This window comes from Aegilops tauschii, chromosome 2 (assembly GCF_002575655.3).
Source record: "Aegilops tauschii subsp. strangulata cultivar AL8/78 chromosome 2, Aet v6.0, whole genome shotgun sequence".
NCBI classification, from domain to species: Eukaryota; Viridiplantae; Streptophyta; class Magnoliopsida; order Poales; family Poaceae; genus Aegilops; species Aegilops tauschii.
The window spans coordinates 616,896,397-616,913,614 of NC_053036.3; the positions used below are offsets into that span (position 1 = coordinate 616,896,397).

Sequence of the window (17,218 nt, forward strand, 5' to 3'; positions counted from 1 at the left end):
AGGTGACATTGAAACCTGAATGCCCTCCAATGGCACTTGCATGCAGTGCAGACAACACTTGTTTTTGGAGCTGTACATTGTTGCCCAGCCATACTCGTCCATGCTGCTTAATGATCCCAGAGTCCAAGGTGAATCCATCTGTGTTGGCTGTTCCAGTGGCCAGTCGTGTTAGCCATCTCTGCGCTGTGGGATCGTCATTGTACCCTTGCTGAACTGAATCCAACCATGCTGGAACTGCCACTGTAATCGATGCGAGGTCTCCTTGTGCTGGTCCAGGACGCCTGGATAGTGCATCAGCCACGCGGTTGTCCACCCCGCTTTTGTAGACGATTCTGTAACACAGACCAAGTAGCTTTGCCATGATCTTCTACTGCCACGGGGTCGCCAATCGCTGATCCTCAAGGTGGTCCAAGCTGCGCTGGTCCGTATGAATGAGGAACTCATCATTCTGCAAGTATTGGCGCCAATGCTCCACTGCTAGCAGGATTGCCAACCTCTCTTTCTCATAGGTGGATAGGGCGCTGTTGCGAGGGCCTAAAGACTTGCTCAGGAATGCCACTGGATGCTTGCCTTGCTTGAGGACTGCCCCAATACCTTTGTCTGAAGCGTCAGTTTCTACTTCGAACTAAACCTGGAAATCTGGCAACGCCAAAACTGGTGCAGTGATCAGCGCCTTTTTAAGCTCCTGGAAAGCTGCCTCCTCCAATGATGTCCAGCGGAACACGGTGTTCTTCTTAAGCAGATCTGTTAGGGGGCAACTGATGATGCCAAAGTTCTTCACAAACTTGCGGTAGTAACCCGCGAGACCAAGGAAACCACGCACTACTTTGACGGTGGAGGGTGTTGGCCACTTCTCGACTGTAGCAATGTTCTTGTTGTCGATGCGCACGCCATCCCCACTGATCTCATGCCCCAAATACAACAAGCTTGGCCTGGCAAAGGTGCATTTGCTCTTCTTGACCCTTAACTGATGCTTGTCCAACAGCTGGAACACGTGTCACAGCTTATCACGGTGCTGCTCTATCATGGCACTGTGCACCAATATGTCATCGATAAAAACTAGCACGCCCTTGCGATTGACTGGAGATAGCACAATATTCATCCCTCCCTGGAAAGTTGCAGGTCCACCTGTTAGGCCATATGCTAGCACCTTGAACTCAAAATGACCATGGTGGGTTTTGAAAGCGGTCTTGTGCTCATCCTCGGGCTTCATACGTATTTGATGGTATCCGGCCCGGAGATCCAAGCTAGTGAACCACATGGACCCCGCAAGTTCATCCAGAAGCTCATCAATGACCGGCAAGGGGAAACGGTTCATGACTGTTATGGCATTGAGCTGGCGGTAGTCCACACAGAAACGCCAAGACAAATCCTTCTTTTGAACTAGTAGCACCGGCGAAGCAAACGGGCTGGAGCTAGGCGCAATGATCCCCTGTGCAAGCATGTCCGCTACTTGCTTCTCAATCTCATCCTTTTGAGCTGGACTGTAATGGTACGGGCAGACATTGACCGGCTTTGCTCCCGGAAGCAGGGGTATGGTGTGATCGAATGAACGCTGCGGTGGTAGCCCCTTTGGTTCTGCGAACAAGTGCTCAAACTCGTTGATGAGTGCATCAATTTCCGCAGGCACAGGCACTTCAGTAATGTTTGGCTCTCCTTGTATAGTGGCACAAAGCTGAACCATACGCGCAACACCATCGCGTTGTAGTAACTCAGTCAGTTCCTCGTCGGAGAGTAATTTTCATTGACTAACATCTGCCTTCGCCCCTTGGAGATGGACGGTGGTGCCGTGGTAGTCAAATCCATCGTCTTATCTAGCCAGTGCACTTTCATGGGGCTGTGTTGCGCTAGCCAGTCGATGCCAAGGATGACGTCGTAGCAACCCAATGGAAGCACCTTAAGGGTGGTCTCGAAGGTGACTCCATGGGTCTGCCATTGACACATCGGCAGTTCTTTGATCACAGCGCATGACGCCACCGTTCGCCACCCGCACTGCCAACGGATGCTTGACCTTGACCACACCGTGCAGCTGAGCGGCCAGGGATTCACAGATGAAACTGTGGGATGAGCCCGAATCGATGAGCATCAACACCTCCCGACCTTGAACCCAGCCGTGGAGACGCATGGTGGTGGAGGATTCCCCTCCGTCTAGAGCCTCCTTGGAGAGGACACAACAATCTGGCCCTTGTTCACTGGCCGCCTCATCTTGGTTCAGGTCGTTGGAGTCATTTGGTTCACTATGCATCATGGCGAGCAACTCTTCCACCACGTGCAGTTGCACGGTCGGTCCGCAGCAGTGGTCGCGCCCCCAGCGCTCGCCGCAGGTGAAACAGAGCCCGCGAGCGCGCCGATACGCGCGGAGAGCTACAATCTTGTCCTCAGCTGGTGGCGTGTGCGCCGCCTCTTGTGCGCGACGGTCTGTACTGCAACCCTCCACGGGCACCGCTGGCTTGGTGGGAGTGATGACCGGCGGTGGAGGCAAGGGCAGAGCCGTGCGCGGCACCCCTCGAGACGATACCGGTGTTGAGTACCGGCGATCATCCCTCTTGTCTTCTCTGCGCATTGCTTCTAGCACCTCCTCCTGCAAACAAGCAAGATCGACAGCAGTATCGAGTGTTTTTGGCCGATGTAAAACTACTGCAGCTCTAATATCCTTTTTCAACCCATCAACAAAATGCGTAATGAAGTACGATGGCTCCCATGACTCATGGTGTGCCACTAAATTGTGCATAAACTGCGTGAACTTTTCTGCATACTCCGCCATGCTGCCATTCTGTTGTAGGCGGTTGAACTGCCACAACAGAGACTGAAACTCTTCTCTCCCAAATTGCACACACACAGCCTCCGCAAACACCACCCAATCAGTGTATATCAAATGTGCCTTGGTAGATTGTGACCAAGACAGTGCACCGTCGATGAAGTACATCGCGGCGCAGCTCACCCAGGTGTATGGGCTGAGCGTACACACTCTGAAGTACGCCTCACACTTGAGACGCCATGCTCGTGGACCATCCCCATCGAACAGAGGAAAATCAAAACGCGGTGGAGGAGGAAATCGACCGAATCCGAACTGACGCTCCCCCATGAATGAACTCTCTGCTAAAAAAGGATGGGAATCGGCCATACCCGTGACCGGAGGTGCCCGCGGGGTCCGTTCCCCCGGCGACATCCCCCGGTGATCTTGAGTCCTGCTGTGGCCAGCGGGCCCGTGGCCGTCGCCACTGCGAGGCATGAGGCACTCGCTGGGTTGAGGCAGACGCGCGTCCGCGATCAGAGAAGCCTTGAGCGGCGGTGCTGCTGTCGACGAAAGGAGTGGAGGCAGATCCGCGAGGCCAATCGGATGCACCAGCTCCGTGGCCGCCGCTGGTGCCGGATCCAGCACCGGCGCGGTTTCTGGCCGCACCTCCTTGAGCAGCTGGCGCAGCTCGCCCACCTCCAGACGCAGGTCCTCCACCGAGCGCTCGACAGCTGGTCGCCACCCCTGGAGCTCGAGGATGATGGGGTGGATCTCGCCGATCTGGGACGACATGGCGCTGACCGCCGCCGTCAGATCGGCCAGGGCCTTGTTGGTCTCCTCCATGGCCGTGGTCTTGCCGCGACGAGTCTGGATAATCGAGGGAAAAGGGCCGGCCAGGGTTGAGGTGGTGGGTGGAAAGGCTGCTGATACCAAATGTTACGCTCCCACTAAGTAATTTAGCACAATCACAGTCGGAGTACAGAGGAATTGGAGGTTTCGATCTAGGGTTCATGGGATACAAGGGAAAAGGGGATCAGGAGTGATAGCCGCCGCCAGTGTCTCGTTTCTGCCTGCCCTCTCCCAGCTCGATGCTTGCTTAAGTAGTTAGGTCGTCCACTCTGGGCCAGTGTAACGCTTGTTGGCCTCGTGGGCTCTCCCAGTCCGACGCTGGACTCCATCGCCTTGGCAGGCTGCTGCAGTGGTAGGTTGGGCCGTAATAGAAAATGTGCCAGGATTATCAAAGGATTTGCCCATCATCCCAGCGCCCTTTTATTTATTTAATTAATTATTGTTGACCAAGTCCACAATTTTGAAAAGAGCTACTTGACGGACTGCGCTTCGGTGCCTGTCGGTGTCAAAACCGGCGGATCTCGGGTAGGGGGTCCCGAACTGTGCGTCTAAGGATGATGGTAACAGGAGACAGGGGACACGATGTTTACTCAGGTTCGGGCCCTCTCGATGGAGGTAATACCCTACTTCCTGCTTGATTGATCTTGATGATATGAGTATTACAAGAGTTGATCTACCACGAGATCGTAGAGGCTAAACCCTGGGAGCTAGCCTATGATGATTATGATTGTTGTCTATATGATATCGACTAGCATGACCTCGGTTTATATAATGCACCAGAGGTCTAGGATAACAAGAGTCCTAGCCGAATACGCCCGTGGGGAGGAGTCATTTGTCTTGATCACCAAGTCTTGTGGAATCTTCCTCGTATGTGGCAGCTGTCCGAACTGACCCATGAGTATACGGCCATGGGGTCCTTGGCCCAATGTAACAGATCGAGAGACGATGTGGTGAGTACCCCTAGTCCTGGACACCGTCAGCCTTTGTGTCTATGATATGCTCAAACGGCGATGCTGTTGGGAATTCCGGCGATGTGTGGTGACAGAGGATCCGCCGTCGGCGTCAGCAGCGTGTACGGCACCTCCACGGGCCCGCCCCGGTTCCTCAGCATCCCGTCGGCGTTCCTCTGTGCGATGGCCTCCGCGACAGCCTCCAGCTCCGCCCGGAACTCCAGCAGCGCCTTGGCCGCCCGCTGCTCGCTCGTCCACCGCGCCGTGTCGGGCCGCTCTCCCATGAGCGGCTCTCCCGGATTCACGGGCGGGCTCATGGTGAACGCCATGAGCCCGAATGCCTCGTTCTTCGGGGTGATGCTGCCGAGGAACTCGGCCTCGGTCACCACCGCACCGGCGTCGGCCGGCATCTCCCCGGAGGTGATGGTGGGGCGGTTGGGGACGAAGCCGTTGTACGCGTACTGCCCGAAGCTGACGGCCGAGTGGTAGGCCGATCCGAGCCAGATGATGGTGGCGCAGGTCTCCACGAGGTCGTCGACGGAGTCCATCGCCGGCCACCACGGGGCGTCGCTCAGGTCGCCGTGGCCCACGTGCCGCACCTCCCTCCAAAACTCCTGCAGCTCGCTGTCGCGTGCGACGGCGCCGTCGCCGTCGCCGTAGTATATCGCGCAGTAGTCCGTGACCCATTTCTTGATGGCCGTCCAGATCTCCAGCCCGTCCACTGCGTACGGGTAGTCCTTTATCAGCAGCTCCAGCTCTTCAGGCTTCTTCGGATCGCCTCTCGCCACACCTCTGCGTACGTACAAATGCAGTGATTAATTCTTCCAAAATCTAACGTGCCATCTGAATATTGTAGAGAGAGCAGAGCAGTTGCATTTTACTCGGCACCTCTTGATGAGTTCGTTGGGGAGAGCAAGGTCGGTGAAGTTCCATGTCCTGTACGTCTTGGAGGACATCTCCATGCCGTACTTGCTGGGGAAGAAGGTGACCTCATGGATGCCGCGATATATGCCGCCGCCCTTTCGCCGGTCGCCTGAGCCGAAGATAATCTGCCGCGCCGTGGCATTGGTCTCCAGGGTCTTGCGGAAGTGCGGCTTGAGTAGCTTGTGGATCGGGTGCAGCACGCTGAGCTGCCGGTTCGCCGCGATCACCACCGGCTCCATCGACGCATGCGCGTTCAGCCTACAACACACGAACCAGCCCACACAAACATTGTCATGATGCCATCTCATCCCATTTATATTATTGTACACGGGCGGCGAAGTGCACCGTACCAGTGATAGATAAAGTTGTTCTTGCTGGCGTCGTTCGCCGCGGCGTGGGCCTTGGCGAGCTCCCATGCCGTGAAGGTACCGTCACCGGCTTTGGCCGCCGGTGGAGAGTACACCGTGCTGATGGCACCGAGCCGCTCATTCTCCGGGTGCAGCGAGCTGAGCTCGATCGCTAGTGGCTTGAGTGTCCAGTCGTCTTGCAACAGCAAAAGCGTCCTAGCGGCGTACGCCTTCCTTTGGGAGATCTCGGCCTTCTCCTCGGCGCCTGGCAGCTGGTTGATGCGCTTCAGGTACGGCATCACCCAGTCGTGGTGATCCACAGCGTAGAGCTTGCCCTCCTGTATAGCCTACACAATGGTCCAACGGGTCAGTTAAGAAATTGTTATCCATGCAACAACAAAAAGTTAAGAAATTACTACCTTAACTTTTTGTAAGACGCTTTCAATCTATGACAGCGTCAAAAACATCTATTATTTATCGCTGGAGTGCTGCACATCAACAACTATTGGACCATATTAAGTTCATATGTTCTTTTTTTTGTGTGTGTGTCTACTAATCCATGGTTTTTGAAAAAGTCAGGTGCATTTTTTTCCTCAAAATACATGCGTAACTATTTTTGACAACCGCGGTGTGGCAAGCTGGGAGCACAGGTGGGTGGGCGGTGAGAGAAGGAATAGTCGCAGTTGGGGATGCGGTGGATTGTTGAAGATATATAGGGGGGACATTGACGACCACCGATAAAAGTGATACAAAAGAGGATTTTGTTGCAGAAGAAAATAGCCCCAACTTCTTCAATATGTTTTCCGTGGGAAAGGAAATTTGATGGAGGTGCTCTCATCATTGGACAAGAACAGTTATTCGGCTATACAAAAACTTTCATTTGGGCTTCTTATGTGCATGTATCCATTGTTTAAAGAAAAACTAGGTTTAGTGTGTAGTTACATATAATTTTATTGACTATGTTGCACATATTTCTTGAAAAAGCAATAGTACTACATTTTAGTGGGTATTGTTTACTTGTTTTAAAAAGTTGCTCCCCTCCTCTCTCTCCAACCCACGGTAACGGATTACACCCTTGTCGAAAATAAATCCTTCTTCTCTCCTTGCTCCATGCAGAGCATAGTGAGGATGCTAGTTTTGGTTGAAATCTTGTTTAGTAGCTCGAGTAACAAGCTTCAAGAACTGTGTGTTTTAAAGAATTTATGAAGCTGGTAACAAATCCATGGATATTTAAACTCTAGTGACCAAGAAAAAAATTGAATATTTGTTGGAAGAACAGGCGACCCCTTCATTGGTTGCCAGCGGAGAAAAAAAGCTCCACCAAATAGTTACTGATCCAAATACCTCGCCTCTTCGAAATTGCCTCAGGACCCTAACTCTACCTTGTCGATGCTAATCATCTAGTGTATTTTGAAGCCATGCCTGTTCTAGTTGTCGTTGCTGACATTGAACATTGTTCTTCTACTTTCAAGGCCACGTACAGCCCCCGTTCTTGACCAGCAATGTGGGGTAGCTCACCTTTGGCTTGCTGATATCCTCACTGAGCATGTGGGCCTACCTCGATGAGCCATTGGTACTGCTATGCAATGGCAATGATGACGTCGGCCCCAACACAGTGGGTAACCATACGGTTCTAGGTTTGCCTCTCAATCCTGGGTTACCGTGTGCGACGCTCATCAATGGGTTGTTGAACTGTGTCATGTGCATGTGGAGGAGGAATGGCACGTGAACTGGTGGTTCGTGTATGCGTTATATCAACTACTACCTCCATTCTTAAATATAAGATGTTGCTGTAGTAGAAACAATGTCAGTTTGGATCAATCCGGCCAAGGAAGGGTAATTTTGATGGTTTTATGAGTATGGGATTGAGATTTAGATGAGTAGAAATTCTATGATAATTTTTTTTGATAAAAGAGAGCTTTCCTCTCCGATTTCATTTAAGGAAATCATTTGTTGACAATTCTATGATAATTATGTTTTCAAAGTAACCAAAGCCAAAGTTAAGGGGGTATATGAATTTGAACGTCACTATGGCGTGGCGCCTGTATCGCGCAAGCTGCTGGCTATTACCAAGTTGCCATTCTGATGGTACTACTCATCCATCATGATCATGCGTGTGGGCGGCTGCAAGCCATCAAACCGCCTATACTGCCTTGCACCATAATATTGCAGGGAGAACACTTGTTCTCTAGAATTTCCGTACGAACTTATCTCTTATAGTCTTCTTTGAAAATATATTTGACCAGGGGATAAAAAAAACACAATTTCTAATATCTACAGTTCGAACACATCTGACTGTTAGCAATTATGGTTATGTATACATATTTGTAGAAACAATTTTGGTCATGTAGGGTATATAGTACCTGCGGCGCAGTCATGTTACCCATGTTCTTCTCAACGTGCTCTTTGGTTATCCTGCTATCTTGGTCACCATACACAGCCAGCTCAAGCTCGCTGGTGAGTGGGAACTCGGTGACACGCTTGATGGACACGGGATTTGTCCCTGCCAGCATTTCCCTAGCGAATTCTTCGTCCGTCCGCCATTTCTCTGGATTCACTACGTACACCAAAAACATGTACAATAAGTACGTTCAACTAAATCACACGTATAAGGATGTTGGACGTACTGATCGTTAGCTATTATGGGTGCGACAGTGTTGATGACGATGTTGGCGACGATCTGCTGCTGACGGCGATGAATACGACGATGAGTAGCACCACCCGACTTGGACGGAAGACGACCCGTGATGACGAATTTGAGCAGTCGCGCACAGCGCTTCCCAAAAACCTAATTCGTCCTCTCCCGGTGCAGGATCGCAAAGACGAACGGTTCCGGAGACCTGCTCTCCCACGCGCCGATGCACGCCGGCGTTTGGGATGGAGTAGACTACGATGGCGACGCAAGTTCTGAAATGAGGCAAAACCCTCCTGCAAGGAGACAGACCGGATTTCGGCGGACCATTCACGCGCATGTCGCATGTACGCCACGCCACGGCCCGGCCCGGCGAGGCGAGGCGAGCGAGCGCGCGCGTGTGGTTTCCCTTTCTCTTCTCACACACCACTTAGAGTGGTGAAGAGAACCCACTATATAAAGAGGTCCAACTCTTCTTCAACTTCCAAGGTGGGACTAAACTTAGCACCACCACTTGCCATTTTACACATGGGCTTTGAGATTTCAGAAATTGCTATGGGCCTAGCCCATTAATTCTAACAATCCCCCACCAGATCTCAAATACCCATTTAGAGATTTGCCTTCTCTCACCACTTATTTAATATACCAGTGTTTCAGCAGAGACTGTTAAGTTGAACTTCTGCCTAGAACTTTAAACTACATCCATTCACAACTTGACAATGGACTATGCCTTGAATTGCTAGTTTTGTGTGAACAGGTTTCACTCAAAGTCTTAACCAGTAACTGACCGCCAGTAGGCTACCCCGCGGTTTGGAGCTTATACGTCATACTCCCTGGTCTCTTCGTGAGCTTACTAGAGATCACCCAAATCTCATAGACTGCGACGTTTACAGTCAGAACTCATATAGGTGTGTTCTTTCAAGACTGCTCTGTAGGACAGCATCTTTGCTAATTATAGCCAATAGAACCATATTAAGGCATGTTGCCAACCTGCCTTACAGATCTGAGCCTTACAGCTCTGAGAGTTTTGCATCTTCACTTGGAGACGATCATAAGTTATTACTCTCCTCAGTTAACCAATAGCTTGTTCTTCCCAGATCCTAATTCACGGGATCTCCGATCACAAAGGTTGGGTTACTACTATGGTGTAACATCTATGGGTCTCATACCCATCTCCCTCGATGCAATATCTATCACATTTCGTGATAGTCTCTTTGTAAAGGGATCTGCCAGGTTTTTGTCTGTTTGTATATACGTAACAGTTATTACTCCGGAGTTTCTCAACTTCCTGACAGACTTCAAACGTCTTTTCACGTGTCTTGATGACTTTGCATTATCTTTAGAATTGTTCACTTTAGCGATAACCGTTTGGTTATCACAATTCATAAGAATAGCCGGTACAGGTTTTTCAACAACCGGCAAGTCCATCAAGAGCTCACGCAGCCATTCTGCCTCAACAGTAGCTGCGTCCAAAGCAGTTAATTCTGCTTCCATAGTTGACCTCGTCAATATGGTTTGCTTGCAAGACCTCCATGACACTGCGCCACCACCATGAGTAAATACATACCCACTTGTTGCGTAAATTACATCAACATAGGAGATCCAATTTGAATCACTATATCCTTCTAGCACAGCAAGATGCCCTGAATAAGTAATTCCGTAACTCATAGTACCTCTCAGATAGCGCAAGACCCTTTCTAGTGCATGCCAATGATCATCACCCGGGTTGTACATGAACCTACTCAGTTTGCTCACAGCAAAAGAGATATCTGGTCTTGTAGCACTAGCTAAGTACATGAGTGAACCGACAATTTGAGAGTATCTTAATTGATCTCTCGTTTCTTTCTTGTTCTTTCTGAGTGTCACGCTGGGATCATAAGGTGTTGGAGAAGGCTTGCTATCCATAAAACCGAATCGGTTCAAGACCTTCTCAACATAGTGAGATTGTGTTAATGTAATCCCACTCTCATCCTTAATAAGTTTGATGTTTAGAATTACATCGGCTTCTCCCAGATCTTTCATGTCAAAACTTTTTGATAGAAAAGACTTGACCTCATTAATTGCATTAATGTTTGTACCAAAGATCAGTATGTCGTCCACATACAAACATAATATGACACTATTGCCCCCACCATGGCGATAGTAAACACACCTATCAGCCTCGTTAATGACAAATCCTGCAGAAGTCAGAGTTCTTTCAAACTTCTCATGCCATTGCTTAGGTGCCTGTTTCAGACCATACAAAGATTTTAACAACTTGCACACCTTTCTCTCTTCACCCTTTACCACAAACCCGTCAGGCTGATCCATATAGATCTCCTCTTCCAACTCTCCATTGAGAACAGCTGTCTTTACATCCATTTGATGAATGATAAGACCATAAGAGGCAGCCAAGGAAAGTAACACTCGAATGGTGGTCATTCTAGCAACGGGTGAATAGGTGTCAAAGTAATCTTCGCCTTCTTTCTGAGTGTAGCCCTTGGCCACTAGCCGCGCCTTGTACTTATCAATAGTACCATCAGGCTTTAGCTTCTTTTTGAACACCCACTTACAGCCCACAGGTTTACAACCATATGGTCTATCAGTTAGTTCCCAAGTTCCATTAGAAAGAATTGAGTCCATCTCATTATGAACAGCTTCTTTCCAATCATCTACATCCGGAGATGCATATGCTTCTGCAATCGTCTTGGGTGTGTCGTCCACAAGGTATACAATGAAATCATCACCAAAGGATTTTGCAATCCTTTGTCTCTTGTTCCTTGTAGGAACTTCATTGTTATCCTTCTCAAGGACTTCCTCGTGTGATTGTTCGAAATATTCATCAGTTGTACTAGATTCAGGAATTATCTCAAGAAAATCTAGCAATGCTATGCATATCTTTCATAGGAAATATGTTCTCAAAAAATGTTGCATCACGAGATTCCATTATAGTATCAACATGCATATCAGGTACTTCAGATTTTACCACTAAAAACCTATAAGCAATGCTCCGTTGAGCATACCCTAGAAAGACACAATCCACTGTCTTTGGTCCAAGTTTGCGTTTCTTAGGAATAGGAATATTGACCTTTGCCAAACATCCCCAAGTGCGCAAATAAGAAAGTGATGGTTTTCTCCCAACCCACTCCTCATAAGGGGTTTTCTCTTTATTATTGTTGGGAACTCTATTCAGGACATGACATGAAGTCAATAGAGCCTCCCCCCACCATGCCTTAGATAAACCAGCAGTGTCTAACATGGCATTCACCAAGTCAGTCAATGTGCGGTTTTTCCTCTCGGCCACTCCATTTGATTGAGGTGAATAGGGAGGCGTCCTCTCATGAATAATACCATGTTCCTCACAAAATTCATCAAAAACTTTTGGAAAATACTCTCCACCACGATCGGACCTAAGACGCTTGATCTTTCTCTCTAGTTGATTTTCAACTTCAGCTTTATAGATTTTAAAGTAGTCTAATGCTTCATCTTTAGTTTGCAACAAATAAACATAGCAAAATCTAGTCGCATCATCAATCAAAGTCATGAAATATCTCTTTCCACCTTTTGTCAACACACCATTCATCTCACAAAGATCAGAATGTATGAGTTCTAGAGGTGCCAAGTTTCTCTCCTCGGCAGCCTTATGAGGCTTTCGAGGTTGCTTAGATTGCACACAACTATGGCACTTAGAACCTTTGGCAACTGTGAAGTTCGGAATTAAACTCATGCTGGATAGCCGAGACATTAAACCAAAATTAATATGACATAAACGAGAGTGCCAAATACTTGCATCATCATTAACACTAGCACAAATTTGGTTTATTGACTTATTGCAAAAATCTGAAAGAGAAAAGCGGAACAAGCCTCCGCACTCATAGCCTTTTCCTATAAATTGTCCAAATCTTGACACGATTACTTTATTGGACTCTAAAACTACCTTAAATCCATCTCGACATAGAAGGGAGCCGCTAACTAGATTCTTATTCATAGTAGGGACATGCTGCACGTTCCTTAGTTGCACGATCTTTCCCGAAGTAAACTTCAGATCCACCGTGCCAATGCCACGAACAGAAGCATGTGACCCATTCCCCATTAGGACGGAAGAATCCCTTGCGACCTTATAAGAAGTAAACAGGGAGATGTCAGCACACACATGAACGTTAGCACCCGAATCAATCCACCACGAAGATGATTGAAATACTGAAAGAACAATAGGTAAATTACCATACCCATCAGTATTGCTAGCGGTCACCATGTTGACAGTCTTGGAGCTTGTTTTCCCTCTGCGGTCTGCACGTTCAGGGCATTCCTTGGAAAAGTGTCCAGGCTTCCCACAGGCGTAGCACTCTAGCTCAGCCTTGTTGAACTTCTTCTTCTTGAAGGTAGTAGTCTTGGTAGGCTTGTTGAAAACAGGTTTGTTCTTCCCTTTGTTCTTGTTCTGTGGGTACCTCTGCACCATGTTAGCAGTAGGCTGAACCTCACCTTCTTTTTCAGTGGTATCTTTAGCCCGAGCTTTTTCTTCAACATCAAGAGATGCAATCAGATTTTCAACTGATATCTCCTGTCTCTTATACTTCAGAGTTGTGGCGAAATTCCTCCATGAAGGAGGCAACTTTGCAATCATGCACCCAGCCACGAATTTGTCGGGTAGAACACATTTAAGGAGTTCAAGTTCCTTCACAATGCACTGTATCTCATGAGCTTGTTCAACCACAGAACGGTTATTCACCATCTTGTAGTCATGAAAACTCTCCATGATGTACAGTTCACTGCCTGCATCTGTTGCACCGAATTTTGCATTCAGTGCATCCCACAGAATTTTTCCGTCGTTTATGTGCATGTACACATCACACAGACGGTCAGCAAGAACACTCAGAATGCATCCCACAAACATAGTATTGGCTTCCTGGAAATTTCTCCGATCTTCGTCGGTCATTCCCTCTGGAGCACCAACACTAGCGTGGAAAACTTTCAGAGCAGTAAGCCAGAGCGTGGTCTTCACCTGCCACCTCTTAAAGTGCACACCGGTAAACTTATCCGGCCTCAGTGCATCAGCGAATCCAGCCATAGTTAACTCGGGAAATTGCCTATAATTAGGTTTTTGGATTGTTGGAATATTAGGCAAGTTCATGATTAATTCCAGTAAACAATTCATGACTATAAGAGATACTAGCATGCAATAATCTATCAAACTAGAAGAATAGCAAGACATGCATAACAGCAGCAAACACGTAACAATAGCTGTAGAAACAGACATGAACAGAGGATGTTGGACGTACTGATCGTTAGCTATTATGGGTGCGACAGTGTTGATGACGATGTTGGCGACGATCTGCTGCTGACGGCGATGAATACGACGATGAGTAGCACCGCCCGACTTGGACGGAAGACGACCCGTGATGACGAATTTGAGCAGTCGCGCACAGCGCTTCCCAAAAACCTAATTCGTCCTCTCCCGGTGCAGGATCGCAAAGACGAACGGTTCCGGAGACCTGCTCTCCCACGCGCCGATGCACGCCGGCGTTTGGGATGGAGTAGACTACGATGGCGGCGCAAGTTGTGAGATGAGGCAAAACCCTAGGTGTTTTTTGGTGTGTCTCTGGCCGCAGCCGGTAGCTGTATATATATTAGGACCAGAGGCGGTATTGTGTCGCGATCACAATCCCAAACCGACTTGGTTTCTAATTCGTATACTTACCGGACAAGAAATCAAAAACTTGTCTGCCAAGACATAAAAATAAAACGGCAAAAGGAAGCTGCGCTCCTGCAAGGAGACAGACCGGATTTCGGCGGACCATTCACGCGCATGTCGCATGTACGCCTCGCCAGGCCAGGCCAGGCGAGCGAGCGCGCGCGTGTGGTTTTCCCTTTCTCTTCTCACACACCACTTGGAGCGGTGGAGAGAACCCACTATATAAAGAGGTCCAACTCTTCTTCAACTTCCAAGGTGGGACTAAATTTAGCACCACCACTTGCCATTTTACACATGGGCTTTGAGATTTCAGAAATTGCTATGGGCCTAGCCCATTAATTCTAACAGAATCTAGGATACGGAATAGAGTAGCGACAACATGTATGGCTAAGGAAAGAAGAGTTGGCCGACCGAGTCCGAAGAGGCTGTGGATATCCGCCAAGGACTTGAAGTGTCCACCTAGTTTGGGAAGGTTAGGTGCCGAGATAGCAGGGCCGACCCACTCGTCACACGGGACGTAGATCCCTTCCTCCTGCTCCATTGGTGCTCTAGCCTCGCTTTCATGATCTGATAGTAATAAATTTAGTTAGGAGAAGTGCAAATAATTTGAGCAAGGGATTGATATTTCCGACTACTTTTGAAGCATAGGAGTCCTTGGGAGTTTACAGTGGCGCTCTATAGCCTCACGCTTTTATAGTTTTCATATGAATTTTGAAGCATTAGAACCATTAAGAATTTTTTTCTATGTTGGTTGTTTGATTAGTAGGATTGAATCATCTAGCATTTTCCCAGAGGATTCCTTTGTCACCCTGTTGAAAAAATCTTTTATTTTTTCTGTGATATTATCAAACAAATTAAAATTCTGTAGGATTATTTCACGTTTTTTTTAAATTGTGCCAGTCAAAAAGGAGTGTGGCTAGGTCTCATTCCAATTAGACTTAACCAAATCTCACTCAAGTGAAATAGTAGTATATAAAAAGAAAGAAAAACAAAAAAAATATTTTTTTTCTACAAATCTCCATGTAAGATCAAAGGAATACTCATCGACTGAGACGTAATGGAGTCTCGGTCAAGACTCGGACTTAGCAAAACGGTTCAAAGAGGACAACGTACGAGAAAAAAAGGCCCTTAAGAGCATCTATAGCCGGACATAGCAAATATGATCCTTTAAACGCCCATGCATGTGCTCGGTCAGTGACCTGGCGTGTTCGTTTTGAGCCCCTATTTATACGTCGGCACAGCCACACTCCTCATTTTTCTTCCCATATGTTCGGTCACTTGCACGTGATTGGTGAAGATGAATAGAGTGAAATAAAATAATGTAAAGAAAGAGAAAATGTGATCCGGGGTGGGGCCGCGTCTTACGTGACGGAATGCTCGGGCGCATCCTCGAGCCCTCATATCCTCCTCATATTTGAGATGGATATGAGGATTCGCAGACAGCCCGGGCATATAGGGATGATACGAGGGGTCTGGTTGGGTCATTTTTTTTCTTTATCTCTCCCATTCAGTCACTGACCCAGCACGTTCGACGGCGTATGAGGGATGGTTCGAGGAGTCCGGCTGCAGATGCTCTAACCTGTCTTGGTCGGAGGCCGGCTGGTCCTGGTGCGGCGAGGGTACGGGTACTCTTTGGACCCTCCCAGCACCGGGCGTGCCAGATCCTTGCGCAGGTCCGGGTTTCCCAGGTCATTGTACACCGCGTAGTCGTAGACGCGGTCCCATTTCTGGAGCGGCTCGTCGGCCGGCACGCCTTCTCCCCGGAGCTCACGGAGCTCGTCTTCTCTGTCCTTGAGCAGCGCCGCCGGCGTCTTCTCCTTCACGTACGCCTGTGACAAACTCACGTACGAGACGTTTTAGCAATTTTTTTGGTGCTCAAGAGACAAGAACGTTTCATCTCTCTGCGTGTGTACGCACGTCGTTGGTGAAGAAGAGGCGGTACGGGTGCTTCCCGGCGGGATGGACCCATCCGTCGCAGATGAAGTGGACGGCCGGCGAGCTCAGGCTCAGCACCGTCAGGTACACGGGGAAGTCGGAGTGGTTTGTCACGAGCACCGCGCCGGGCACGCCCAGGGCCTCGTCTTCCCACGGCAGCTCCACGTCGAGCTCTGTCTCGCCGGTCGCTATGACGACGTCCAGCACCGCCGCCTCCCCTCTCACGCCACGCCCATCGCTCCCTGTGTGCTTGTTAGAGTCGACCATCTAATTAAGTTATAAGAAAAACTATGCGTAGCTACAAATATGTACGGGCGACGGTGGCGCTGACGAGTTGGAGGGACAGCCTGAGCCGGCTGTCGGCCGAGTCCACGAAGCTCTGCAGGAGCAGCCTGCCATGGACACGGCGAGCGCTAGCAGCTACTGCACGCGCCGACTTGGGCGTGGCCGTGATGGCGCCATGGCTGATTAGGTTGGTCTTCGGGTGCAAAAATTTCAGCTGCGAGCGAGCCGCTGAAGGCATGATGAGCACTGGACGTGGTCCATCCCGGCGTCCCGGTGCCCGTGCAGGACTGAGCATCGTCGTGGTCCATCCCGGCGTCTTGGTGCCTGTGCAGGACAGAGTAGGGCTGTGACGGATCGGCATCGGCATCGGGCAAATTTGACAATTTTAACCTATAATCGAAAGCAAATCACAGAATGAACTGGTTGCGAAACTATTTCACACCCCTCACCCTTTTGTGTAGCGCCCGCCACGCCGGCGCCACACCCTACGGTGCAGCGCCTAGCTCCGGGGCGTTGCACAACTGTCCACCGTGGCAGCCCACGGGCCCGCACCCAGCAGTGCAACGCCTCCGAGCTAGGCGCTGCACCTGTAATGTGCAGCGCCTAGCCGCTAGGCGTTGCACGTGTAATGTGCAGCGCCTAGCGGCTAGGCGCTGCACTGTGACTTATATGCAAACGCGCCAGCCCTCTCTTCCCCCATCCTCCCCATTGGCAGTTACAGAAAAAAGGGCGGCGGCCATCTGCACTCCCCCTCTCAATCCCCTCTCCCAAATCCTTCCGATCCGACGATTTGGTCCGTGCATTTGTTCACCAATCCATCGTAGAAGGTACTCTCCTCCGATCCCCTTCTTTCTATCCATAGAAAATATTATATTTTGAAGATTTGGG

At 49.3% G+C, this 17,218-nt stretch overlaps 2 protein-coding genes across 2 annotated transcripts; both read right to left on the bottom strand.

Moving 5' to 3' along the window:
* Positions 1-625: 625 nt before the first annotated feature.
* On the bottom strand, positions 626-3,580 carry LOC141041349 (uncharacterized). Its single transcript, XM_073507490.1, has 4 exons — positions 2,012-3,580; positions 1,828-1,929; positions 1,151-1,675; positions 626-985 (listed from the first exon to the last, which is right to left on the bottom strand). The coding sequence occupies exons 1-4, from the start codon at positions 3,578-3,580 to the stop codon at positions 626-628; spliced, it is 2,556 nt and encodes an 851-aa protein (XP_073363591.1).
* A 1,006-nt stretch (positions 3,581-4,586) lies between these two features.
* LOC109767522 (probable linoleate 9S-lipoxygenase 5) lies at positions 4,587-16,697 on the bottom strand. Its single transcript, XM_020326279.1, has 8 exons — positions 16,358-16,697; positions 16,028-16,287; positions 15,690-15,939; positions 14,522-14,677; positions 8,171-8,364; positions 5,811-6,154; positions 5,425-5,718; positions 4,587-5,328 (listed from the first exon to the last, which is right to left on the bottom strand). Exons 1-8 carry the CDS (start codon positions 16,695-16,697, stop codon positions 4,587-4,589), a joined length of 2,580 nt encoding a protein of 859 aa, XP_020181868.1.
* Positions 16,698-17,218: the final 521 nt, after the last annotated feature.

What these genes read in the sequence shown, in the direction of transcription:
- LOC141041349 (XM_073507490.1), bottom strand. Translation starts at nt 3,580, where the DNA reads ATGGAGGAGACCAACAAGGCCCTGGCCGATCTGACGGCGGCGGTCAGC. An exon ending in AGCTGCACGGTGTGGTCAAG is followed by an intron (nt 1,930 to 2,011) that starts GTCAAGCATCCG and finishes TGTCAATGGCAG; the next exon opens with ACCCATGGAGTCACCTTCGA. An exon ending in CGCAACACAGCCCCATGAAA is followed by an intron (nt 1,676 to 1,827) that starts GTGCACTGGCTA and finishes CGTATGGTTCAG; the next exon opens with CTTTGTGCCACTATACAAGG.
- LOC109767522 (XM_020326279.1), bottom strand. Translation starts at nt 16,697, where the DNA reads ATGCCGATGCCGATCCGTCACAGCCCTACTCTGTCCTGCACAGGCACC. An exon ending in CGTCAGCGCCACCGTCGCCC is followed by an intron (nt 16,288 to 16,357) that starts GTACATATTTGT and finishes ACAAGCACACAG; the next exon opens with GGAGCGATGGGCGTGGCGTG. An exon ending in CCACAGCCTCTTCGGACTCG is followed by an intron (nt 8,365 to 14,521) that starts GTCGGCCAACTC and finishes TGGTGTACGTAG; the next exon opens with TGAATCCAGAGAAATGGCGG.